Here is a 26279-nt window from a genome sequence, read left to right as displayed (position 1 = left end):
TCTGTTGCCACTGTCCCTCGCACAACCCCCAAACACACACACACTTTATGTTTAGTTTGTGAGCCCTTTGAGGGCCAGGGACCAGGTTTAATTGCCACCTGCATACTCTTTCCCATGGCTTTATTCAATGCTCTGCACCCAGTAAGCACTTTAATATGTATGTTTACTACTATAACTACTACCCAGAATGGAATTGACAAACTGAAAGTAGTTCCCCCTATCCTGGTTAATGGTCTGTGCTGACAGAAGCACTTTTGTTTTGACCTCGAAACTCATAATGATCTAATGACTCATTAGAAATGTCTGCATCTTTACAAACCTCACCTTGGACCCACTTATTAAATTGCTATAGCTATCCTGTAATTGCAAGGAAGCTTCTGTGACTGTGGCCTCTGGGATTTTTTCAGGTGGGAGAAAGCCGGAGAGGTGAGTAGAGAAGTCTGGGAAAAAGCAGGAAGACAAGGACTGTTAGGTGTCAACATTGCGGAGAAACACGGTGGTATCGGTGGGGACCTGTATTCTGCAGCTGTCGTCTGGGAGGAGCAGTGAGTATTTGAATTTTTACCTCAACATTTTTTTTCTTTTCTATTTTTTCTACCTTGGCGATACGAGATGTGCAATTCTCTCCTGTACAGTGTAACATAGGAGGGGTCTTTGAAGAATGTTTTTCTCTTTGAAAACGGATCCCTTGAAGGATTCATTGTACTCTCCCAAGCGCTTAGCACAGTGCTCTGCACACAGTAAGTGCTCAGATACCACTGATAATGATGTCTTACACATTAGCCACCCTCTCATTAGCCATATTACCTGCCCCTTTTAAATTGGTTGACATAACTGGCCAGAGCATGGTTTCAAAATGTGTTACACGTGGTCTCTAAACCCAGTAATAGCTTTAGTATTTGTAAAGCGTTTACTAGGGGTCAAGCACTGTACTAAGCGCTGGTACAGTCAGATCGCCACTGTTGCCATTTGCGGGGTTGAGGAATTCAGTAAATGGATTCTAAACCGAGCCAGATCACATTGTGGCCAAAATAGTATTGGATTTCTGATTTTGAAATCTTTCTTTTTTTTAAGAGCTTACTCCAATTGCACAGGACCGGGCTTTAGCCTCCATTCCGACATCGTCATGCCCTACATTGCCAACTACGGCTCGGAAGAACAAATTCAGCGTCTCATCCCCAAGATGACCGCCGGCCAATGCATTGGTGCCATAGCGATGACCGAACCAGGGGCCGGAAGGTGTGTTGACAACTACGGGGACCCGTGCTGCCCCCATCATGCTGTGGGGTCTTTTGGGAGGGTCCAGGAGCGGCTCCTCATCTTTCTCGTTAAACAAAATCCTCCGGCTCTCGAGCCGCAGACCCCTCCATTAGAGTGGGTGGAGTTCTGGCTTCGACTCGAACCCAGGAGAGCCAGCTGGCTGCCTGCCGACAGGTGATGTGGTGGGGAGATACAGCCGGATCATGGTGCTTGCTTTTGGGAGGTCCAAGCAGAGCAGGCTGGGACGGGAGAAAATTTGATTTCGACCTGACCTCCGAGCCTCGAGCCCAGTGGTAGAATGCAGGAGCAGCATTGACGACAGGGAACAGCATACCAAGCCCTTTCAGCTCCTGGTCACGGCATTGGTAACGGAGCTACCTCTGGAATCCAGGTCTCTCGCCGCTGTCTATCCCACCCTCCTCGGGCTCTGTGGGAAGTGGGGAATTTGTGTCTCTGCACAGGGTAAGCGCTCAGTATCGATTGACTTGGGCAAGGAGAAGAGACTGAAAGGGCACAAACAGAAAGAAGTGTGGAGGAGAAGGGAGAGGGAGGAGAAACCTGAAAGGAAGAGACAGGTAGGAGCAATTGGAGTTGGGGAGATGGACGAGGAGGTGGAAATTGGAGAAGGGGCACAGACTGAGGAGGGGAGTTGAGTGAGGGTAGTTAGAGCTTTACCATCAGGTGATGGGCCGGAACATGATCACGGAGTCTCGTTGTGGGGAACGACAGATGAGACTCGATCCTGACAGTTCGGGATCAAAGACCCGATTCGAGCGATGCTGTTTTGCGGGGTGCCACACACACTCTGGGCAGGGAGGGCAACACACAGCGTGAAGAGGGAGAAGGGTTTTCACGGGAAGGAGTTGACAGCCGGGGTGGCCGCAGCACAATGCTGATGCTGGTGGCCATCCCACAGCCTTTCGACCCAGCGGGGAGCTGCCCGGGTAGCGCCCGTGATCTTAGCTGGCCGCTTTAAGCGGCTGTTTTTCGGGATTCTTGATGATCTGGTCATCCGCTGATGATGGCAGGTGGCATCTCCCATCAGAAGCCACAGATTAGCCTCGGCCCTGAAATTTGAGGGCCAAAAAGCTGAATTTGTGCCATTAGAGTGTGCCATTCGCATTCAGTCGGATTTCCCCTGAGGCACCGAATGCCACAAGGAAGGGCGCAGCCCATTGCTTAATATGTAGGCAGGTTTTTCCCACAATTTTAGCCAGCTTCAGGCAAAACTAGGACTAGTTGTGATGGGAGGTATACAATGTGCATATAATCATGGGGGATGCAAGGCTGCTGTTGGGAGCATTGTGGGTCTAATAATAATTGTGGTATTTGTTAAGTGCTTACTATGTGCCAGGCACGGTATTAAGCGCTGGGGTAGATAGAAGAGAATCAGGTCCCACATGGGACTCCCAGTTGAAGTAGCGGGGAGAGGAGGCCTTGTGGAAAGAGCCTGAAGCTGGAAGTCTGGAGAGCTGGGGTTCTGATACTGGTTCTGCCTCTTGCCTGCCATGTGACTTTGAATTAAATTTTCATTTAAGTGGTTTTAAGCGCTTACTAGGTGCTGAGCACTGTACTACACCCTCATGTAGACACAATGCAATCAAATCAGACCTTGTCACTGTCCCACGTGGGGCTCACAGTCTAAAGGGGAGGGAGTTTGGGAATTTAATTCCCATTTTACAGCTGAGGAAACTGAAACCCAGACAAATTAAATGACTTGCCCAAGGTCCCATAGCAGGCAGTTGACAGAACCAAGATTAGAATCCAGCTGTCCTGATTCCTAGGCCTGTGTGAGAAGCAGCATGGCACAGTGGAAAGAGCACGGGCTTTGGAGTCAGAGGCCATGGGTTCAAATCCCGGCTCTGCCAATTGTCAGCTTTGTGACTTTGGGCAAGTCACTTTACTTCTCTGTGCCTCAGTTACCTCATCTGTAAAATGGGGATTGACTGTGAGCCCCCCATGGGACAACCTGATCACCTTGTAACCTCCCCAGCGCTTAGGACAGTGCTTTGCACATAGTAAGTGCTTCATAAATGCCATTATTATTATTATTATTATTCCACCAGATCACACTGCATCTTAGTATGGTGCTTAATACAATTATCATTATTATTATTGTGCATTTTTTTAAGTGCTTACTATGTGCCAAGTACTGTTCTAAGCACCGGGGTAGATACAAGGTAATCAGGTTGGACATAGTTTATAACTATATATTATGCATATATAATTGTAGTGATTGAAGCAATTAAAATGTGCACCAAAACCTGGGGAAGAATTGGTTAGCAGAAGTGTTCGGAAGGTAAATCCAGTGCTGTAAAAAGCCCTACCTGGGTCTGAATCAGTAGATGCGGCAAAGTCCCAGATGCTGGCCAATGGCCAGGGGTATATAAATGAGGGTAGGGGCTAACTTTGAAATGCTTAGTTGAATTGGGGAAATATTCATATTATAGGATTGAGAAGTAAACCAATAAATTCCAAAAGATGAGAACCAATCAGTCAGTGGTGTTCACTGAGGTCTTACTGTGTGCAGAACACTGTACTAAGCGCTCAGGAGAGTACAATACAAGTTGGTAGACATGATCCCTGTGCACAGGGAGTTTACAGAGGGGGAGACAGCCATTAAAATGCCTGAATGTAAGGATGTTTTTAATGGTATTTGTTAAGCGCTTACGGTGTGCCAGGCACTGTTTGAAGCCCGGGGTAGCTACAGGTTAATCAGTTTGGACACAATCCATGTCCCACGTGGGGCTCACATTATTAATTCCCATTTTACAGATGAGGCTAACTGAGGCCCAGAGAATTGAAGTGACCCACCTAGGGTCACACAGCAGACCAGAGAGGCAAAGTCGGTTTAGAACCCACGTCCTTCTTTAGGCCCGTGCTTTATCCACCGAGTCCTGTACCTAAATGCTTTGGAGCGGAAGGTGGGATGAATACCGAAGTGTGACCCAAGTGCATAGGCAACACAGAAGGAAGCATAAGGAGGGCTTAGTCATTGAAGGAGCTATGATTTTAGGAGCTTTTTGAAGGTGGGGAGAGTGAAGGTCTGTTGTCCGATATGAAAGGGAAGGGAGTTCCAGGCCAGAGGGCGGATATGGGCTGATACAGTGGTTGATGTTCAGGTCTACATAGTGTCAGAGGAGGTTCACTCTGTGCAGAGATTCAAAGGGGCTGGGGGCTGGGTTGGTGAGGCTGTGGCCGGTTAGAGCCACCGCGGCGGTGCCACAGGTGACGGACTGCTCTGGGATCACCCTCCCCACCCACCTCAGCAACCTGAAAGTCATTGCCAGACTTCTGTTGGAGCTCACTTAGCATTTCTTCTCTCAGCAGTTTACCTAGCAATCTTGACCGCCAGACTCGCTGTCCCACACACCACCTATTTCAGGCACCACCCTGGGCTCTAGAGAGGCGCCAGGGCTCCATTTTTTGGTGAAGTTACTTGCTGCCTCGGTGGGGGTGGAAAGTCAATGACATCTTCCCTGTTTCCCACGACAATAGCGACCTGCAAGGAGTGAGGACCCATGCAAAAAAGGATGGAAGTGACTGGATCCTTAATGGTAGCAAGGTACGTGTGACGGGATGGGCGTTAAATTAAAGACACAAAACTGGCAAGCGTTTCTTCATTGCCAGCATTTTCACCATGATTACTTGTCTACTTTGTTGGATTGTCTCAGTTGTTGCCCTGAAAATTAATGCCTCAACTGTGATTGTGTAATTTTGTTCATTACCTTATAAAATAATAGGTTCAATTACTACATTGAATGACAACTATAACAAGTACAGTTCAATGCACACATTTTCTAGAATGTTGGGTTTACATCTTGCCAACCCCCCCCTCATTCAGGAGAACTCGTGCTGTAGGATGCATCGGCAGCACGATATAATGGATAGAGCAGGGGCCTGGGAACCCAGGGTCATGGGTTCTAATCCTGGCTCTGCCACATGTCTGCCGTGTGACCTCAGACAAGTCACTTAACTTCTCGGAGACTCAGTTATCTCATCTGTAAAAAATGGGGATTAAGAGTGTGAGCCCAATGTGGGACAGGGACTGTCCAACCTGATTAACTTGTACTTCCCCAGTGCTTAGAACAGTGCTTGGCACATAGTAAGCACTTAACAAGTACCATCATTATTAATTATTATCATTATCTGGTATGATCTTGGGCCACACTGTTTCTTCTGACACTACATTACGCCGCTTGCAAACAGGCTTGTGGTGTTGGCTCTGTTCCCTGATTCCCACTCCATCAGGAGTATTTATTGAGTGCCTACCATAGGCCAAGCACTGCTCAGCTCTGGGGCGAGTGCAGTACAACAGAGTTGGTAGACCTGATCCCTGCCCTCAAGGAGCTTACAGTCTAATGGGGGAGAGAGACACTAAAATAAATTACAGATAGGAGGAAGTAATGGAGCCTATAAAGTTGCCCACTTTAAGAGAAGCAGAGAAGTTGAGAAGCAGCATGGCCGAGTGAAGAGACTGTGGCCCTGGAAGTCAGAAGGACCTTGATTCTAATGCTGGCTCTGCCAGTTGCCTGCTTTGTTACCTTGGGCAAGCCACTTGACTTCTCTGTGCCTCTGGTCTCTCAATTGTAAAATAGGATTAAGACTATGTGGGACAGAGACTGGGTCCAACACGATTATCTCGTAACTACCCCAGTGCTTAGAAGAGTGTCTGACACATAGTAAGCACTTAACAAATGCCATTATTATTATTAGTATTAGTAGTAGTAGTGCTCTGGGAGCAGGATGTGAGTGTCCAAGTGCCTAGGTAATAATAATAATGATGATGGTATTTGTTAAGCGTTTACTATGTGCCAAGCACTGTTCCGAGCACTGGGGTAGATACAAGGTTATCAGGTTGTCCCAGGTGGGGCTCACAGTCTTACTCCCCATTTTACAGATGAGGTAACTGAGGCACAGAGAAGTTAAGCAACTTGCCCAAAGTCACACAGCTGACAAGTGGCAGAGCTGGGATTAGAACCCAAAACCTCTGACTCCCAAGCCCGTGCTCTTTCCACTAAGCCACGCTGGCACCCCCACACCTCCTTTTAGACTGTGAGCCCGTTGTTGGGTAGGGATTGTCTCTGTTGCCAAAGTGTATTTTCCAAGCGCTTAGTACAGTGCTCTGCACACTGTAAGTGCTCAATAAATATGATTGAATGAATGAATGAAGTGGCAGTTAGTGGGGTTGAGGGTTAGGTGGGGGGTGATGAGAAATTAAATTGAGGGAGGCAATATTGAGGAGGAAATAGGATTTCAGAACTAGCTGAAACTCCTGGTGGAAAAAGAAGCTCTGTAGCAGAACTGAGTGTGTTTTGATTTAAAAGCTCATGTAATCATGCTTACACTAGGAAAATCATATCAGCGTCATTCCAGCCTCATTTTCAACCTCAGCAAAAAGGGGCTTGATAACTAGTGGTCATTATTGATCATCATCAGAAACCTTTGTTTATTTTGTGCAGAGCGGTGTTCTGGGTTTTGGAAGGCATTTCAAGGGTAGAGTTCTTCTTGGAGCTTACAGTCTAATGGAGGAAACAGGCAAAATGGCTACAAGGACACAATTAGATGAGTAACGCAAGTGCTCGAGGCTTAAAAAAGTTATTCTTATTGTATTTAAGTGCTTACCATGCGCCAAGCATTGTTCTAAGTGCTGAGGTACATGCAAGTTAGTCAGGTTAGAAACATTCCCTGTCCCACACTCATTCATTCATTCAATCGTATTTATTGAGCGCTTACTGTGTGCAGAGCACTGTACTAAGCACTTGGGAAGTACAAGTTGGCAACATATAGAGACGGTCCCTACCACATGGGGCTAACTCTCTTAACCCCCATTTTACAGATGAGGTAACAGAGACACAGAGAAGTAAAGTGACTTGCCCAAGGTCACACAATAGGGACGTGGCAGAGCTGGGATTCGAACCCAGGTGCTTCTGACTCTTAGGCCTGTGCTCTATCTGCTAAGCCATGCTGCATAATGATCTCCCAAAGAGAACACAATATGCAAGGTGTCAAGGAATTGCCCATCAATGCACGCGGGGGGTGGGAGCCGGCGGGGTGGGGGGAGAGGGAAGGATAGAGAGAGAGAGAGAAAAAAAAAAAGAGAGATCACCATAATTTGGATAGAACACAATTTGGGAATTAGTGAATGTTCTTCCTATAAGATGTTGGAATGGGTAGAGATTATTATGCTTCTTATGATTATCGTTATTATCGTTGCCTTTGTTAATCACTTACACTGTTCTAAGCAGTTGAGAAGCAGCTTGGCTCAGTGGAAAGAGCCTGGGCTTTGGGGTCAGAGGTCATGGGTTCAAATCCCAGCTCCGCCAATTGTCAGCTGTATGACTTTGGGCAAGTCACTTAACTTCTCTGTGCCTCAGTTACCTCATCTGTAAAATGGGGATTAAGACTGTGAGCCCCCCGTGGGACAACCTGATCACCTTGTAACCTCCCCAGCGCTTAGAACAGTGCTTTGCACATAGTAAGGGCTTCATAAATGCCAGCATTATTATTATTATTATTAAGCTGTGGGTGGATGCAGATTAATCAGTTTGGACACTAAGGGGTGGGAGATCAGGTGGTGAATGCCCATTTTGCAGATGAGGAAACTGAGGCACAGAGAACTGAAGGGACTTGGCCAGCATCACATAGCAGGCAGTGGCAGAGCCAGGATTAGAGCCCAGGTCTTCTGCCTCCGAGGGCAGTGCTCTTCCCACTAGGCCACGCTGCTGGTCACTTCCCCGCCATAGACAGCATTCCTAGTCTTGACAGCCATCTCTCCATGCCTGCTAGTAGTGGTTACAGAGACCTGGGCAAGAGCGTGTTAATGACTCAGCCGAAGCCATCACCATGACTAGAAAAAACACTCAAGCAAGAATTAATTGATATGGACCTCTGAATTCCCCAAATTTGAATCCCTGCCCAAGCGCCCGTCTTACCAACAGAGGGTAACTTCTCCCTTCTCCCTCCCCTATACCTCACCTCGCTACTCCCCCACTACAGCCCAGCCCACACACTTTGTTCCTCTAATGCTAACCACCTCACGGTACTTCAGTCTCGACTAGCTCACCGCCGAACCCTCATCCACACGGGCCCCTGGCCTGGGATGCCCTCCCTCCTCATATCTAAAAGATATTACTCTCCCCCCCTTCAAGGCCTTATCAAAAGCACAGAGGCCTTCCCTGACTAAGCCCTCTTTTCCATTTCTCCAAAGCATCACCCTGACTCGCTCCTTTTATTCATCCCCCTTCCCAGCCCCATTTATTTATTTATATATGTAATTTATTTATATATAGTAATGCCTTAGAATGTAAGCTTGTTGTGGGCAGGGAGTTTGGCTGTTTATTATTGTACTTTCCCAAGCACTTAGTTCAGTGCTTACTTATTGCACACAGTAAGCGCTCAATAAATACAATCGACTAACTGACTGATCTTAAATAGAGGTCCCGGGAACGTGGGTAGCTCGAAAGGCTGGCAAGATGCTGGCAGCTTTCATATTTGGCAGCTGCCTGGTCGTCTGAGCTGCCCAACTTAAAGAGTCCTGCTCATTCTGAGTTGGTGATGGTGCTCAAATGGGGTCCTAAATATTGTCCATATCTCGAAACTCAAACTCGGCTCACCGGTAGGAAAGCGGTAGGAAAGCAGTGTGGCCTAGTGGAAAGAGCACAAGCTGGGGAGTCGGAGGTTCTAATCCCAGCTCTGCCACTTGTCTGCTCTGTGACCAAGTCACTTCACTTCTCTGTGCCTCAGTTACCTCATCTGCAAAACAGGGATTCAATCCTACTCCGTCTCACTCTGTGAGCCCGACCTGGAACAGGGACTGTGGCCAACCTGATTAACTTGTATCTCTCCCAGTGCTTAGGAAAGGGCTGGGCACATAGTAAGCACTTAAAAAGTACCATTATTAAAAATAACAATAATAATAATAACAAATACCATTAAAAATCCAAGTGATGGTGATTGGGGAAGCACCATCTTACAGGCAATAGAAAAGGAAAATTTAGAGATCATCTTTAAAGGCACTGAAAATGTGGTGGGCGGTGATGTCCTGCAGTGATGTCCTGCAGTGGTCTTCGGCCACAACCACATCACTTCCCCACAGGGATGGGCTCCACCCATCAGTATGAAAACAAACACCACACAAAATGTGCAGTGACGATCACAACCGTTTGGTCTTCTCCTTCACAAATTGCAAGCCCTCAACATTGGTAGCACCTAATGTTGAAAAAAGCACTATAGCGTACCCTTTGTTTTTTGCAGGTGTTCATTACTAATGGTTGGATGAGTGATATAGTGATTGTGGTCGCCGTTACCAACCGGGAAGCTCGCTCTCCAGCTCATGGCATCAGCCTTTTTCTGGTGGAAAATGGAATGAAAGGATTCATCAAAGGACGCAAGTTGCAGAAGATGGGATTGAAAGCCCAGGTTTGTTTTGGAATGTTTCTTCCTCCCATACAGTAATTGTGATATTTGTTGAACCATTACTATGCTCCAAGCACTGTACTAAAGCCCTGAGTTTGAAACAAGATTGTCATGTCCCACATGGGGTCACAGTCTAAATAGGAGGGAGAACACTGAATCCCCATTTTGCAAATGAGGGAATGGAAACATAGAGAAGTGAAGACATTTGCACAAGGGCACACAGCAGGTGGGGGAGATCAGCCCCTCTGACTCCCAGCCCAGTGCACTTTCCACCAAGCCATGCTGTTTCTCATGCAGGATGAACGAGAAAGAGTAGTTTTTGGCTGATAATAGTAATAATGATATTTGTTAAGCGCTTACTATGTGTCAGGCACTGTATGAAGCGCTGGGGTGGATACAAGCCAATCAGGTTGGACACAGTCCCTGTCCCACATGGGGCACACGGTCTCAATCCCCATTTACAGATGAGGTCACTGAGCCACAGAGAAGTAAAGTGACTTGCCCAAGGTCACACAGCACACAAGTGACAGAGACGGGATTAGAACCCATGACCTTTTGACTCCCAAGCCCATGCTCTATCCACTATGCCATGCCTCATCCAAGCACTGTTCTAAACGCTGGGGGAGATACAAGGTTATCAGGTTGTCCCAGACGGGGCTCACAGTCGTAATCCCTGTTTAACTGAGGCACAGAGAAGTTAAGTGAGTTGCCCAAAGTCACACAGCTGTCAAGTGGCAAAGCCGGGATTAGAACCCACGACCTCTGACTCCCAAGCCATGCTCTTTCCACTAAGCCACGCTGCTTCTCGATATTATTGTCTTTTCAATATTGACCACTCACGGTGTGCTCAGCACTGTAGATAAGGATTTACATGTTCTGGCCCTGCTCCTTAGAGCCTTAAAGAGAAGGAATGGAAGAAACTTGCTTCATCGCTCATATACTGGAACATGGCTCTCCGTGGTGTAAAACACCAGCTAGAGCGCCAGAATCCATACCAGTAGAAGTGATTCATCTCCACTTAAGGCAAACCAGCTGAAATGGGTGAAAAGTTGGCCTCCACTAAGGAAATCGTTTATTAAATCAGAGGAAACGTGAAGTAGGAAAAGAATTCCACTTATGTACATATCTGTAATTTATTTTTTAATATCTGTCTCTCCCTCTAGACTGTAAATTCCTTGTGGACAGGGAACTTGTCTACCAACTCTGTAGTATTGTACTTTCCCAAGTGCTTAGTTCAGTGTTCGGCATGCAGTAAGCACTCAATAAGTTCCGTTGATCGATTCTTGCGATATGTTGTGCGGGCCTTCTAAAATGGTAAATCTTCCTTTTCATAGGACACAGCAGAACTGTTCTTTGAAGATGTTCGCTTGCCAGCCGGTGCTTTACTTGGCCAAGAGAATAATGGCTTCTACTATCTAATGGCAGAACTCCCCCAGGTAAGAATGTTAAAAAAAAAAAAAAAAAAGAAAGAAAGAAACAAACCAAAAAGCCCACCAGGAAATAGATTAAGCAGTTAGATTGAGATAAAACACATATTGACAAAGATAAGGTGCTTCTCTCTGCTTTTTGAGTCTGGAAATTTACCCTCTACATCAACCAAGGGATTTTAGAAATCATTTTCTTAAAAACCTAAGTTCAAAAGATCAGTAAAAGTGCTTAGTAAATGCTCTTCAGACAGTAAGTGCTCAATAAATACGATAGAATGAGTGAATGAATAGTTCAGGTATATATAGTCTAATTATTGATTATTGGGTGCATTGTTTTAATTTTGTGATAGACATCTAATTGCAATAAACAGCAAGCTTTTCTTTTGTAAATCTGCAATTTATAGTGAATTCCGTGAACATTTTTTCCTTAAAGGAGCCATGTGAAGTTCAAAGTGGGGTAACAGGGTAAATTTCAGAATAATAATAATAATGATGGCATTTGTTAAGCGTGTACTATGTGCAAAGCACTGTTCTAAGCCCTGGGGGGATGCAAAGTGATCAGGTTTTCCCACATGGAGCTCACAGTCCCATTTTACAGATGAGGTAACAGGCTCAGAGAAGTTAAGTGACTTGCCCAAGGTCACACAGCAGACGTGGCGGATCCAGGATTAGAACCCATGACCTCAGACTCCCAAGCCCATGCTCTTTCCACTGAGCCACGCTTCTTCAGAATCAGGGAAGGGATTCACTCTGTACTGTCATTGGCTATGACAGTAAACATTGGATAGTATATTTCAGTCATGGTGGACTGAAATGAAAGATTTGCTAATGAAATCTTATAAGATTGTGGGTGTTTTATTTTCAAGGAGTGCTCTTAATCGGTGAGAACAACACTGAACTCATGGCAGTCCCCTCTACTGGGGTTGGGTAGGGGCAGGTTGGCAAGATGCTCCTCTCGATTTGGATATTTAATGTGATTGTTTGACTCATGTGATTGGCTTTGCAGACGTGTACTGGTAAAGAATAACAGTGTAAAGCATATGAACCATCATGACTGCAGGGCACTCAAAGTCAATAAATGGGGTAAGGAATCTGGCCAGATCCAAATGGAGGCTCTACAAATACCCTGATAACCTTGGTGGGAATAGGCTCAATGCTTAATAAATATTATAGTTGAAATGTTTGTGAATTGGGGAGTCAAATCCAGCGCTTAGTACGGTGCTCTGCACACAGTAAGCGCTCAATAAATACGATTGAATGAATGACTGAATGAAATGAAGATTTAAAACCAGTGAGCTTTAAAGCTGCACATGCCAAGATCAGTTGCATGAATGCAAAAGTCTTCATGCCAGACACAGGCACACATCTACTCAAAGGATTTGCTCAGAGAAAGGATGGAATCCCAAATCCCAAAAGTAACTCTTTATGTTCCTGGCCCATTTTACTTGTTCAAGGAAGAGAGAAAGACTCACCCCATGGCAGAGCAAAGCAAGGCAGATTTCTTCCTGACAGGGACAGAGCAGAGCAGTCTCTGAGCAAACATACTCCAAACACTGTACTAAAGCAAAGGTGTAGAAACCAGATAATAATAATAATAATAATAATGGAATTTATTAAGCACTTACTATGTGCAAAGCACTGTTCTAATCACTGGGGAGGTTACAAGGTGATCAGGTTGTCCCATGCAGGGTTCACAGTCTTAATCCCCATTTTACAGCTGAGGGAACTGAGGCCCAGAGAAGTTCAGTGACTTGCCCAAAGTCACAGAGCTGACAGTTGGTGGAGCTGGGATTTGAACCGATGAGCTCTGATTCCAAAGCCCGTGCTCTATTCCACTGAGCCATGCTACTTCTCTATCATGTCCCACTTGGAGCTCACAGTCTAAATAGGAGGGAGAACACTGAATCCCCATTTTGCAAATGAGGGAACTGAAGCAAAGAGAACTTAAGAGATTTGCCTGTGCACTTTCCACCTGTGGTAGTGAAGTCCAACTCCTCCCAGAAAGTCCCCGTGGCAACCAGCCCCTTCACTTCCCTGATCGTGTAGTTTTTTCCTTTTGTCCCCTGTAATTTTCTTGCCAAATCTCATTAGTGAAGTTGAAAGCATACTGCTGTCACTTAAAAGGTTGTCATCCTCAAAGGCCCATGAGAGCATTAATAAATATTGTGAGTACCCTCCCCTCCCCTAAGAGAGATAGAAAGCAGAGGAGAGAATTTTCTAGAATTAGAGGTTTGTGAAAGATTAGGAATTTTCTCTTTTGTGTCTTCCAGGAAAGGCTGTTAATCGCTGAGCTGGCAGTTTCAGCCTGTGAATTCATGTTTGAAGAAACCAGGAGTTATGTGAAACAAAGGAAAGCTTTTGGGAAAACTGTTGCCCACCTGCAGGTGAGCCTGACTCTAATTTTGAAATATCTTATTCATATTTAACATTTAAGCATTCTAGCGTGTGCGGCCCATTGAGCGCAACTCGGGGAAAAAAGTCGTCGGTCAGTACAGAAACCAGAGGCTTGGCTAATTGAATTTAAGAGCTCCATTTGACAACTCAACATTAAAAGAACCACAGGTTCGGATTGATCTTTCTGAACAATCAATCAGTGATATTTATTGAGCGCCTATGGTGTGCAGACCTAAGTGCTTGGGAGCATAAAACAGACTTAATGGAAATGGTCCCTACCCTCAAGGAGCTTACGTAGCAAACACTAAAATAATTTATTTATATTTGAAGAAGACACCACTGATGGTGAAATTCATGTGTATGTGTGTGTGTCTGTGTGTCTGAAAAAGCCAATGGGGAAATCCACAGTCCTGTACAAGTTGTGCACACAACAAAGGTGTCCCTTGTTATGGTTAATGTTTGCAGCACTTGACACTGTTTTCTCTTTTGTCTCCATGTCTCTCATTCCCTATTAAGCTTCCTCTTGAAGAGAGCCAGGCCTTTATTGATAGCATATGCCATGCTGGTCTTCCCTACCAGTTACTCCCAGTTATCAAGTGGAAGAAAGCAGTGTCTGTGTTTTATTGTGTCTGTAAAATAAAACACTTCCCATGTCCTCCTTTCTTTCTGTTTCCCAGTTTCAGTTCAGTCAGTCACATAGCAGTTGCTTGAATATCCTGCAGTCACTCATTCTCTTCACATGTCCTTCCCAGTTTGTCTTAAAAGTGGGCATTTACCGATAGGAAGAAAGAAAAGGGGGATATGCACACGGATTAAAATTTAAGTAGTAAAGCTATGGGAGGTTGTGAGTTCACAGGTGCTCAGTTGGAACAGAAGTGGTGAGGTGACATTGTGGGGATATAACCTGTGGAGAGTAGAAAATCACCGAGAAGCCTCCTGAAGCAGGTAATAGGATTTCAGGAGGGCTTTGAAGTCAGTCAGATTGTATTTATTGAGCACTTACTGTGTGCAGAGCACTGTTTGAAGTCCTTGGGAGAGTACAATATAACAGGAAACATATATTCCCTGCCCTCAATGAGCTTACAGTCTAGAGTGGATAAGTAGGAAGGAGATTTGACTGGATACTTTAAAGCCAAGTGGTAAGATTGGGGCTTAATTCCCTTAGCTTGATTGCCCTTCTCTGTGTCTTCTTCATTTCTGTTATGCCCTTCCGAAGATACAGCCACTGGAACCATCTACATTTAAGTCTCAGACAATTTTGTTAAGCCTCATGTTAGAGGAGATGTTTCTAGGTGCCAGAAGGTATCCACTGTCCCAGGAGGAAGAGTTCAAGTATTGAATTCTAATTGCATATGCTCCCAAGATGTTCTTGATTTCTGCCTTTACTACCCTCACTTCTGCAAGGGCCTCTCATTGATGGAAATTTCAGAGGGCGTTGTAGACATTCTGACACTGAGTTCAGAGATTGCTGAGACCAAAGGAAGGTTAACTGGAGTCCATTCTACTTTTTATTTCACCAGAAAGTGCACAAATTCCTGGCAGTTCATTGGCAGTAAACTTTTTTTATGGTATTTGTTTAAGTGCTTACTATGTGCCAGGCACTTTATGAAGCATGGGGGTAGGTTCAACATAATTGAGTTGGAAAGAGGTCCCTGTCCCACATAGAGCTCACAGTATTAATCCCCATTTTACAGATGAGGGAAGTGAGGTACAGAAAAATGACATGCCCAAGGTCACACAGCGGACATGTGGCAGAGCTGGTATTGATGTCTGTCTCCCCACTTCTAGACTGTAGGCCCGGTGTGGGCAGGGATTGTCTCTCTTGATTGCTGAGTTGTACTTTCCAAGTGCTTAGTACAGTGCTGTGCATACGGTAAGCGCTCAATAAATATGATTGAATGAATGAATGAATAAGAGCCCATGTCCTTCTGACCTCCAGGCCACTGCTCTTTTCACTAGGCCATGCTGCTTCTCAAGGAATGGGTTTTACAAGTAGAATAAAACCAGCTAGCAATCTTTCCTTTCCTTCCATGAAATTTGAATGTTTAAAGACTTCTTTTCCCTGTTAGCTCTTTGTAGACAAGGTCGAATGAACGAATGTTGTATTTTCCCAAGCAGTTGGTACAGTGCTCTGCATATAGTAAGCACTCAGTAAATACGACTGATTGATTCTTTTCTATATGGCTCCCCGGGAGGAGGAGAATCATGGGAATCCTTGTTTCCCCTCTCCCCCCACCCGCCCCCAGGCCCCGGATTCTTGGGACCAAGTTGGAGCCTGGGGGCCGAGGCAGAAGGAAAGAATATGGAAGAAGAGGGTCAAGGATCTCCCCTCCTCTCTTCCAGTCCCAGCTCCAAGATCTTGGCCAAGTGAATTCCATATTTGTGTTCAAGTAGTTCCTTGTCATTATTGCTTCATTTTTGGGGGAGCAGCTTTCCTCCCATCATGCAGCTCTAAGACTCTCGTTCTCGGGCACTTTTCAGGACAAACTATGTTGATACCTGCTCACTTAGAAGAAATGCTTCAACACTACCCTTATTTATACTTAGTATTATACTGAATATTAATGACAGTGAACATTATGTTGGGTTGCTAGCCAGATGCAGGAACCAAGCATTTGGTGAAGTCCCCCCAAATAATCATACTAATACAAATGCCAATCATTGATGAAAAGAGGAGCACCACATGAATCAGTTCAGTGCTAATGGTTGTGTCCCTTGATCATTGTGAACACATTGTGCTCTTTGGATGTATTTCTGGAAATGCCAGAACACAAGGGAAAATCTTTATGCTGTAAGAGCTACTGCAAGGGAATAAGCTAGGGATCATGGGACGCTGAATAAACCCTTCCAGGATGTAAGGGGAGCACATGATGTCCCCTTGTCCCCTCTAGCCTGTAAGCTGTTTTTTTTTTTGTTTGTTTGTTTTTTAATAACAATGATACTTGTTAAGTGCTTACTATGTGCCAGGCACTGTACAAAGCGCTGGGGTAGGTATGTGCTAATCAGGTGGACACAGTGCATGTCCCAAATGGGGTCACAGTCTTAATCCCCATTTTACCAATGAGGGAACTGAGGCACAGGGAAATTAAGTGACTTGCCCAAGGTCACACAATAGACAAGCTGGGATTTTTAGAAACCAGATCCTCTGCTCTATCCACTAGGCCAAGCCACTTCTCTTTATGGGAAAGGAACATGTCTACCAACTCTGTTGTACTGTACTTTTCTGAGCGCTTAGTACTGTGTGAATAATAATAATAATAATAATGATGTTGGTATTTGTTAAGTGCTTACTATGTGCCAAGCACTGTTCTACGCACTGGGGTAGATACAAGGTTGTCCCACATGGGGCTCACAGTCTTAATCCCGATTTTACAGAGGAGGTAACTGAGGTCCAGAGAAGTTAAGTGACTTGCCCAAAGTCACACAGCTGAGAAGTAGAGGAGCCAGGATTGGAACCCACGACCTCTGACTCCCAAGCCCGTGCTCTTTCCACTAAGTCACGCTGCTTCTCTTCTGCACATAGCGCTCAATAAATGTGATTGTTTGACTGGAAGAAATAATCTATTTAAATGGTCCCTTGACGATGTCTAAGAACGTCTCACTCCTTAGGAGTCATTTGTCTTGGGACTAGTTTATATTCAGTTACTGCTAGTAATGATTTGATGGTCGTACTCCAGACCATCCCACCAGCTTTGTTATTTCTTCGCTGTCATCTGGAAAAGTAGAAAGCAAGCTTTTTATGCCATTTCTTCCCATCAAAAAAGACTTTTTGGTTCTCCAAAAGAAGAAACCCTAAGGGCCAGCAGATGGTGCCCAAGGATGGAGACAGAAGCCTGCATTCTGCTGAGGATCTCTCTGGGTGGAAAAAGAGAATAATCTCATTATTTGTATTTATTGAGCGCCTCCTGTGAGCAGAGCAAGAAAATTGAATGTATTGGGTCTTTTTGGGGTGTAAGCTTCCTGGACTCTGAAGTAAGTCACGTTTAGAGGGGAATTGTGAAAATGTGACTGGGGAAAGAAATATAACTTGACTGCTTTCTGCTGTGAAGGATCTCACATTGCTTAAAGTTTGACAGTGTGATTCAAAACTTCTCGTGATTTCTCTGTTCTTCCTTTCTCCTTTAATGGTAGACAGTGCAGCATAAGCTGGCAGAATTGAAGACACGGATTTGCATTACCAGGGCTTTCGTGGACAGCTGCCTCCAGCTGCATGCCGCAAAACGTCTGGACTCTGCCACCGCTTCCATGGCAAAATACTGGTATGTGTGAGTCAGTGAGTGAAGAGTACCCTGTGCCTAGGCTGCCGTGGAGTCATGCCAGCTTTCCTCTGAGCTTGGATATCTTTAAAGGGAAAGGGCTCAGATCGGTGCTAAGTAATAGAGAAGCAATGTGGCCTAGTGGATAGAGCACTGGCCTGGGGAGTCAAAAGGACCTGGGTTCCAATTCCGGCTCCATCACTTCTCTTGCCCTGTGATCTTGGACAAGTCGCTTCACTTCTCTGTGCCTTATTGACCTCATCTGTAAAATCATCATCATCATCAATCGTATTTATTGAGTGCTTACTGTGTGCAGAGCACTGTACTAAGCGCTTGGGAAGTACAAGTTGGCAACATATAGAGACAGTCCCTACCCAGCAGTGGGCTCACAGTCTAAAAGGGGGAAACAGAGAACAAAACCAAACATACTAACAAAATAAAATAAATAGAATAGATATGTACAAGTAAAATAAATAAATAGAGTAACAAATATGTACAAACATATATACATATATACAGGTGCAGTGGGGAAGGGAAGGAGGTAAGATGGTGGGGATGGAGAGGGGGACGAGGGGGAGAGGAAGGAAGGAGCTCAGTCTGGGAAGGCCTCCCAGAGGAGGTGAGCTCTCAGTAGGGCCTTGAAGGGAGGAAGAGAGCTAGCTTGGCGCGTGGGCAGAGGGAGGGCATTCCAGACCCGGGGAATGACGTGGGCCGGGGGTCGATGGCGGGACAGGCGAGAACGAGGTACGGTGAGGAGATTAGCGGCAGAGGAGCGGAGGGTGCAGGGTGGGCTGGAGAAGGAGAGAAGGGAGGTGAGGTAGGAGGGGGCGAGGGGATGGACAGCCTTGAAGCCCAGGGTGAGGAGTTTCTGCCTGATGCGCAGATTGATTGGTAGCCACTGGAGATTTTTGAGGAGGGGAGTAACACGCCCAGAGCATTTCTGGACAAAGACAATCCGGGCAGCAGCATGAAGTATGGATTGAAGTGGGGAGAGACACGAAGACGGGAGATCAGGGAGAAGGCTGATGCAGTAGTCCAGACGGGATAGGATGAGAGCTTGAACGAGAAGGGTAGCGGTGTGGATGGACAGGAAAGGGCGGATCTTGGCAATGCTGTGGAGCTGAGACTGGCAGGTTTTGGTGATGGCTTGGATGTGAGGGGTGAACGAGAGAGTGGAGTCGAGGATGACACCAAGGTCGCGAGCTTGTGAGACGGGAAGGATGGTAGTGCCGTCAACAGAGATGGGAAAATCAGGGAGAGGGCAGGGTTTGGGAGGGAAGACAAGGAGTTCAGTCTTGGACGTATTGAGTTTGAGGTGGCGGGCAGACATCCAGATGGAGATGTCCTGAAGGCAGGAGGAGATGAGAGCCTGGAGAGAGGGGGAGAGAGCAGGGGCAGAGATGTAGATCTGGGTGTCATCAGCGTAGAGATGATAGTTAAAGCCGTGGGAGCAAATGAGGTCACCAAGGGAGTGCGTGTAGATCGAGAACAGAAGGGGACAAAGCACTGAACCTTGGGGAACCCCCACAGTAAGGGGATGGGAGGGGGAGGAGAAGCCTGCGAAAGAGACTGAGAATGAACGACCGGAGAGGTAAGAGGAGAACCAGGAGAGGACGGAGTCTGTGAAGCCAAGGTCAGATAGCGTGTTGAGGAGAAGGGGGTGGTCCACAGTGTCGAAGGCAGCTGAGAGGTCGAGGAGGATCAGGATAGAGTATGAGCCGTTGGATTTGGCAAGCAGGAGGTCATTGGTGACCTTTGAGAGGGCAGTTTCCGTGGAATGTAGGGGACGGAAGCCAGACTGGAGGGGGTCAAGGAGAGTGTTGTTGTTGAGGAATTCGAGGCAGCACGTATAGACAACTCGTTCAAGGAGTTTGGAAAGGAATGGTAGGAGGGATATGAGGAGATAACTAGAAGGTGACGTGGGGTCAAGAGAGGGTTTTTTTTAGGATGGGAGAGACATGGGCATGTTTGAAGGCAGAAGGGAAGGAACCAGTGGAGAGTGAGCGGTTGAAGATAGAAGTTAAGGAGGGGAGAAGGGATGGAGCGAGAGATTTCATGAGATGAGAGGGAATGGGGTCAGAAGCACAGGTGGCCGGAGTAGCACTTGTTTCCCCCTGTAAGCTCATAGTGGGCAGGGAATGTGTCTGTTTATTGTTGTAGTGTACTCTCCCAAAGCACTGAATACAGTGGTCCTCACACAGTAAGCCCCCAATAAATAAGATTGACTGACTGACTGCTGCCCAAGGTCACCTTGAATATTGGGCAGTCGAAGAGGCTCCGTACAAGTTTTTCGGAAGGGTTTGTACCGCCCAAGGTCACCCTGGAGCTTGGGAAGTCAAAGTGTCTTCTTACTAGTTTCGTGGAAAAGTAAAATGGGGATTAAGACTGTGAGCCCTAAGTAGGTCAGGGACTGTGGCCGACTTGATTAGCTTGTATTTACCCCAGTGCTCAGTACGATGCCTGGCACATAGTAAGCGCTTAAGAAATACCGTTAAAAAGTAATAATAAAATGGCTTGCAAAAAGGACCACATTGTTTCAGCCTTGAAACAATTGCTTTTGTCAGGAGAGTCATCAGGCATGCTTAGCAAGTTATGTCAAACGGAAATGCTGGAAATTCGCACTGCCTGATGTACTAATTAGTTCACTTTTAAAGTAATTTAAACGTTGGTTCCCATGGTTTTGAATTAATTACTGATGGCAATGTTAAGTCCGTTTTCAGATGGGAAACGTTTTATAAGAGTTACTGAGCCCCCTATTTCCTCTCCTCCTCCCCATCTCCCCCACCCTACCCCCTTCCCCTCCCCACAGCACCTGTATATATGTTTGTACAGATTTATCACTCTATTATTTTACTTGTACATATTTACTATTCTGTTTATTTTGTTAATGATGTGCATTTAGCTTTAATTCTATTTGTTCTGATGACTTGACACCTGTCCACGTGTTTTGTTTTGTTGTCTGTCTCCCCCTTCTAGACTGTGAGCCCGTTGTTGGGTAGGGACCGTCTCTATATGTTGCCAACTTGTACTTCCCAAGAGCTTAGTACAGTGCTCTGCACACAGTAAGCACTCAAGAAATACGATTGAATGAATGAATGAAAGGCGGCAGTATTAGTCTTCACCTGAGGCACTGAGTAACATTGAAGTCGTTAAAAATAAAAATCTTCTCCAGATTCTAAAATGCATCAATATAGACTACTTTTTGATATCATTACATCAGGGACTGATGGTTTAGGTTGTTGAAACCAAAATAAACATTCCATATCCCTCTTAGTTTGAAAGTGGCCTGTGAAGTTTTCTTGCCATGAGTGAGTCATTAATGTGGATTCAACTAGGGAGAAAGGGTAGGCAGGTAGAAATATTTAAGGTAATGCTTCTGTTTTGATTCTAAAAAGACTAAATTGCATGGTTTAAAAATAACGCAAAACAGATGGGGAACAACTATTTGAGGTGACAGATGGTAAACTTAGATGTATTATTTTAAAACTACAAAGGCAATATCAGCCAAAGGTAGTGTTTGTCAGTGGCATGTCTTTGGAAAGTGTTACAGTCATAGCAGTGGTTATTGCTTTGGAGATAAGGAAATAGCTCTGGGTAGCCCTGCACATGTTTCAGCATTGCATTTGCCAGTTGCAGGAAATTTTATAGAATTTTAAATAAAGACTTTACTAGTTGGGGGATTTCTCTGAGGATGATTCTTCTTCTGCTCCACTTGAGAGAAAAATGATTTAAAATGGAAAGAGTTTTTCCAGCATTACATGCCCATTGTTGAAAATGGGGAAATCGATCAGTGAATTAGAGCATCCTTTCTTTAGAGGGGATATTAGGCTGAAAAGTAATATCCCTTTTCTGTTATCCAGACTAAAATTTTTAATAGTCTCACTAGAAAAAAAATCCCAATGTGCTTTAGAAATTTTTAGCAGAGTATCCTTGAAGAAAAAGAACATTTATAAATGTTTTTATGTGTTATATCAATTACTGTCTCTTTCTGTTTTACTGAGTAGGGATTATTATGATTTGCTATGTTCCAGGCACTGCACTAAATGCTGAGGTAGATACAAGATGATAGTCAGGTTGGACACAGTTTTTTTAACTTTTGTCACTTTCTAAAAGAGTAATTCCTAGTCTTTGACTCTGGGCAGGGGGGCACAAGTGAATCATTTATGATTGTGACCTGATCATTGGAGTGAAAGGTTAAAGAGTTCAACATTCTTTCTAAGCTTAGACACTCTTTAAACACTCCCTGCCTCAAGACAAGCATAAAAGAGTGAGGAATTAATTTCAACTACATAAACGGTATGGAAAGTTTGGGTCAACTAAATATCTTTTTCAGCTTTTTGGTCCAAAGTATCTGGATAGTTGCTTGGACTTTCCACTTGATTTATCAGTGTAGAGGCAACATAAATATAGGCAGCATTCCAATTTACCCCAAGTTAGCTCTATCTAAAAGGTCTTCTCTAACCTGAGTTTTACGCAATTGTTGATCATTATTTAGTTAGGATGGACGGTTCTTTTCAATTGTGCCCCTTGTGAGGGATAATGCTTAAATCCCCTGGTAGGAATTGCACTGTATAGAAGAGTAGAGACAAACAGTGCACCGTTATGCGAAGCCACTGGTTTCCCTCCATCATTCATTGAGGAAAGGCCCCCCTGCAGTTAGAGTCATAAAGACTAGCAATGCTCCCAAGTCTGAATGTACACACCAACAGAGACTTACAAGTGAGGGTAGGATGATAATTGTGGTATTTAAGTGCTTGCTATGTCCCTGACACTGTACTAACCTCTGGGATCAATACTAAATAATCAGGTCGGATCCAGAAGCAAGGGAAAAGATGTCAGCGGGTAGTCAGGATGCTCATAAATCTTTGGCACTAGTCTTTAATGCACAGTCTATAAATCTATCAGGAGGGTGACAGACTCCAGCCGGCCTCACAAATACTCCATGCCTCCTAACGGGCTTCCTCCTCCTCCTCACGCTGGTTAAAGGAGGTTGTCGGTGCCACGGTGTAAGCTAATGCCGTTAGCCACGGAACCGTGTGACTCCTCCCATTCCCCCCTTTGTACAGAGCAGCGATCCAACACCAAGGGAACACCCGTGACGGTAAATGAAGCTGAGTTCATTGGCTGGGTCTCCCACAGAGCCACATCTCTCGGTAGAGTGCTCCTCTCTGCCGAAAGACCCAAAGTTCGAAAGTACATGTACTTGTACGTACCTATTCTATTTATTTTATTTTGTTAGTATGTTTGGTTTTGTTCTCTGTCTCCCCCTTTTAGAACTGTGAGCCCACTGTTGGGTAGGGACTGTCTCTATATGTTGCCAACTTGTACTTTCCAAGCGCTTAGTACAGTGCTTTGCACACAGTAAGCGCTCAATAAATGCGATTGATTGATTGATTGAAAGAGGCCCAGGATCCCAGAGCCTGGATTCCAGCAGCAAAAGCGGCAATCTGCAGAGCTTAAGGGCCAGAGCCTGCTGGGGTGAGAGAGCATCTATCCCGCTCTTGAGCTTGTGTTTTATTTCCCAAGGTTTGCGTGAGCCTCACTCAGGGGGTAGAGCATTGACAGTCGCTTCCTGCTGTGCGCACACCAGCCGCTGCACAGGCTTCGTGTGCACTAGTGTGTCACGTGCTTGGAGGGACCGATCAGATCAGTTACTCACTACGTAAAAATCATCAGCCTTGCCACTGCACGTGTCTGGTTGCTAGGACAAGGGCACGGCACAGCCAGTAGGTGGACAGTGTCTTTCTTAGCGGGGCATCTGGTCAATTTCCCATTGGGCCCATTTAGTCTACCTCTCCCTTTTATTAATAATAATAATTAATGGCTGTGGTCTTTAACTGCTTACTATGTGCCAGGCACTGTACTAAGCTCTGGGGTGGATATAAGCAAATTGGTTTGGACAGAGTCCCTGTCCCATGTGGGGCTCACAGTCTCCATCCCCATTTTACAGATGAGGTAACTGAGGCACAGAGAAGTGAAGTGACTTGCCCAAGGTCACACAACAGACAAGTGGCAGAGCCGGGATTAGAACTAGTGACTTTACACCTTCCAGGCCCGTGTTCTATCCATGTCCTCGTCTTTCAACACAGAAGCCTGTTGGTATCTTGGGGAGTAGGTTCCCCTCTAAAAGGGCCCCTTCCACCCCAATCATGTTGAGTAAAGTCTTCCTGTTTTCGAGCAGCACTTCCACTGGAAGCGGTAAGAGAGTATAAAGAAAGGAACCAGTGGGGAAATACTAAGCCATATTATCAGAAATGATTAATGTTCGCTTCTGAATTCATTAGGTTTTACTGTATCGTCTCTCAACTAAGAACAGTAATAGTAACTGTGGTATTTGCTAAGCTCTTACTGTGTGCCGGGCACTGTTCTAAGCACTGGGGTGGATACAAGCAAATCGGGTTGAACACAGTCCCTGTCCCACTTGGAGCGCCCAGTCTCAATCCCCATTTTACAGATGAGGTAACTGAGGCATAGAGTTACAATTGTGAATGCTTCATTGCCTGATTGCTTGTTTACTAATTTATACCATCTTGCAAGAATAAATTATGTCATGTTTTCTCCTTTATTTTGACCTATTTCAGGGCTTCTGAGCTCCAAAACAGCGTAGCTTATGAGTGTGTGCAACTCCACGGAGGATGGGGATACATGTGGGAGTATCCAATTGCAAAGTGAGTAAGATGTTTTTCTGAGAAATGTTCCATCATTAGTTAAAAATTAGTTGGTTAAAAATTAGCAAAAAAACTTGTCTGGAATGTCTCTCCCAAGCCTTTGCAAACATAGTTCAGAGCAGCGGTTAAACATTGCTGGAGGCAAAACCCAAAGAGCCTAGTGCTTTATAATTCTGCATTCTGGGAATTGTAAGGATACTTCTCTTTTGTAGGAAAATGAGATGCAGATTCACTATGATCTTTGCTATTGTTACCACCTTTACTGAAATAATACGGGGGAAAAATATATCACGACAATCAATCATCTGGATTTTTCGAGCACTTATTATGTGCAAGTCACACAATAAGTGCTCGAAAAATCCAGATTGGGGAAGTTTAATATCGTTTGTACATTCCCGAAAGACAAGTCATTCTTGAAAACAGGTTTGATGTGAAAATGGATCCAAACCGTAGCCCTTAATTTTAATTTTGCAAAAACGGTGTTCTGATGTGATCCCTTTGATTTTACAAAGAAAAATTCCATCATCATCATCATCATCAATCGTATTTACTGAGCGCTTACTGTGTGCAGAGCAGTGTACTAAGCACTTGGGAAGTACAAGTTGGCAACATATAGAGACACTCCCTACCCAACAGTGGGCTCACAGTCTAGAAGGGGGAGACAGAGAACAAAACCAAACATATTGACAAAATAAAATAAATAGAATAGATATGTACAGGTAAAATAAATAAATAAATAAATAGAGTAATAAATATGTACAAACATATATACATATATACAGGTGCTATGGAGAAGGGAAGGAGGTAAGATGGGGGGATGGAGGGGGGAGGAGGGGGAGAGGAAGGAGGGGGCTCAGTCTGGGAAGGCCTCCTGGAGGAGGTGAGCTCTCAGTAGGGCCTTGAAGGAAGGAAGAGGGATGTTCCAGTGTTCCACCCCATTCCCTTTTTTATAATAATAATAATGATGGCATTTATTAAGCGCTTACTATGTGCAAAGCACTGTTCTAAGCGCTGGGGAGGTTACAAGGTGATCAGTTTGTCCCACGGGGGGCTCACAGACTTCATCTCCATTTTACAGATGAGGGAACTGAGGCACAGAGAAGTTAAGTGAACCTTTTTATCCTTTTTGGTTCTCTATGAAATGTGTGGATTTGCAGGAAAATTTTGCACAACTGAGTATCAGATACCTGAAATGTTTTCAACTCTGTGAGCATCCACTGTTAATCCTTCTTGTCCCTGCAGTCAGGAATTCTGAGTGGAGAAGGGGAGGAGATTGTTAATCCGGTCACTTAGCCTGTCCCGCCTTGATTACTGTGTCAGTGTCCTTGCTGACTCTCTGTCTCCCCCAACTCCAGTCCAAAGTTAACTCTGCTGGCGGGATCATTTTTCTGCACAAATGTTCAGGACATGTTTCCCCACTCCTCAGAAACCCCAGTGGTTGCGTATTCACCTCTGCATCAAAGAAAAACCCCTCACCATTGGCTTTAAAGCGCTCAGTCACCTTGCCCCCTCCTACCTTATCTCGCTACTCTCCTGCTACAACGCAGCCCGCACACTTTGCTCTTCCAATGCTAACCTTCTGACTGTACCTTGATCGCGTCTATCTTGCCACCGATCTCTCACCCCATCCTGCCTCTGGCCTGGAATGTCCTCCCTTCTCAAATCTTACAATTGCTCTCCCCTGCTTCAAAGCCTTATTGAAGGCTCACCCCCTCCAAGAGGCCTTCCCTGACTAAGCTCTCCTTTCCTCTTCTTCCAACCCCCTTGTGTATCACCCTGACTTGCTCCCTTTATTCATGCCCCCTCCCAGCCCCACAGCACTTACGTACATATCTGTAATTAATTTATATTAATGT

At 45.2% G+C, this 26279-nt stretch overlaps 1 protein-coding gene across 1 annotated transcript in view; it reads left to right on the top strand.

The window, feature by feature from the left end:
• ACADL (acyl-CoA dehydrogenase long chain) overlaps positions 1–26279 on the top strand; it is a 44338-nt gene that overhangs the window by 15477 nt on the left and 2582 nt on the right. The window contains exons 3-10 of the mRNA XM_038766434.1: positions 408–545; positions 1075–1239; positions 4759–4825; positions 9517–9681; positions 11013–11114; positions 13376–13489; positions 17631–17758; positions 24337–24423. Coding sequence (XP_038622362.1) covers positions 408–545; positions 1075–1239; positions 4759–4825; positions 9517–9681; positions 11013–11114; positions 13376–13489; positions 17631–17758; positions 24337–24423 — 966 coding nt within the window. The remainder of the gene's footprint in view (positions 1–407; positions 546–1074; positions 1240–4758; positions 4826–9516; positions 9682–11012; positions 11115–13375; positions 13490–17630; positions 17759–24336; positions 24424–26279) is intronic.

The sequence above is a fragment of the Tachyglossus aculeatus genome, chromosome 25, assembly GCF_015852505.1.
Source record: "Tachyglossus aculeatus isolate mTacAcu1 chromosome 25, mTacAcu1.pri, whole genome shotgun sequence".
NCBI lineage: Eukaryota > Metazoa > Chordata > Mammalia > Monotremata > Tachyglossidae > Tachyglossus > Tachyglossus aculeatus.
Note: the sequence above shows the minus strand (reverse complement) of the source record. Positions and strands in the feature narration are given on the sequence as shown.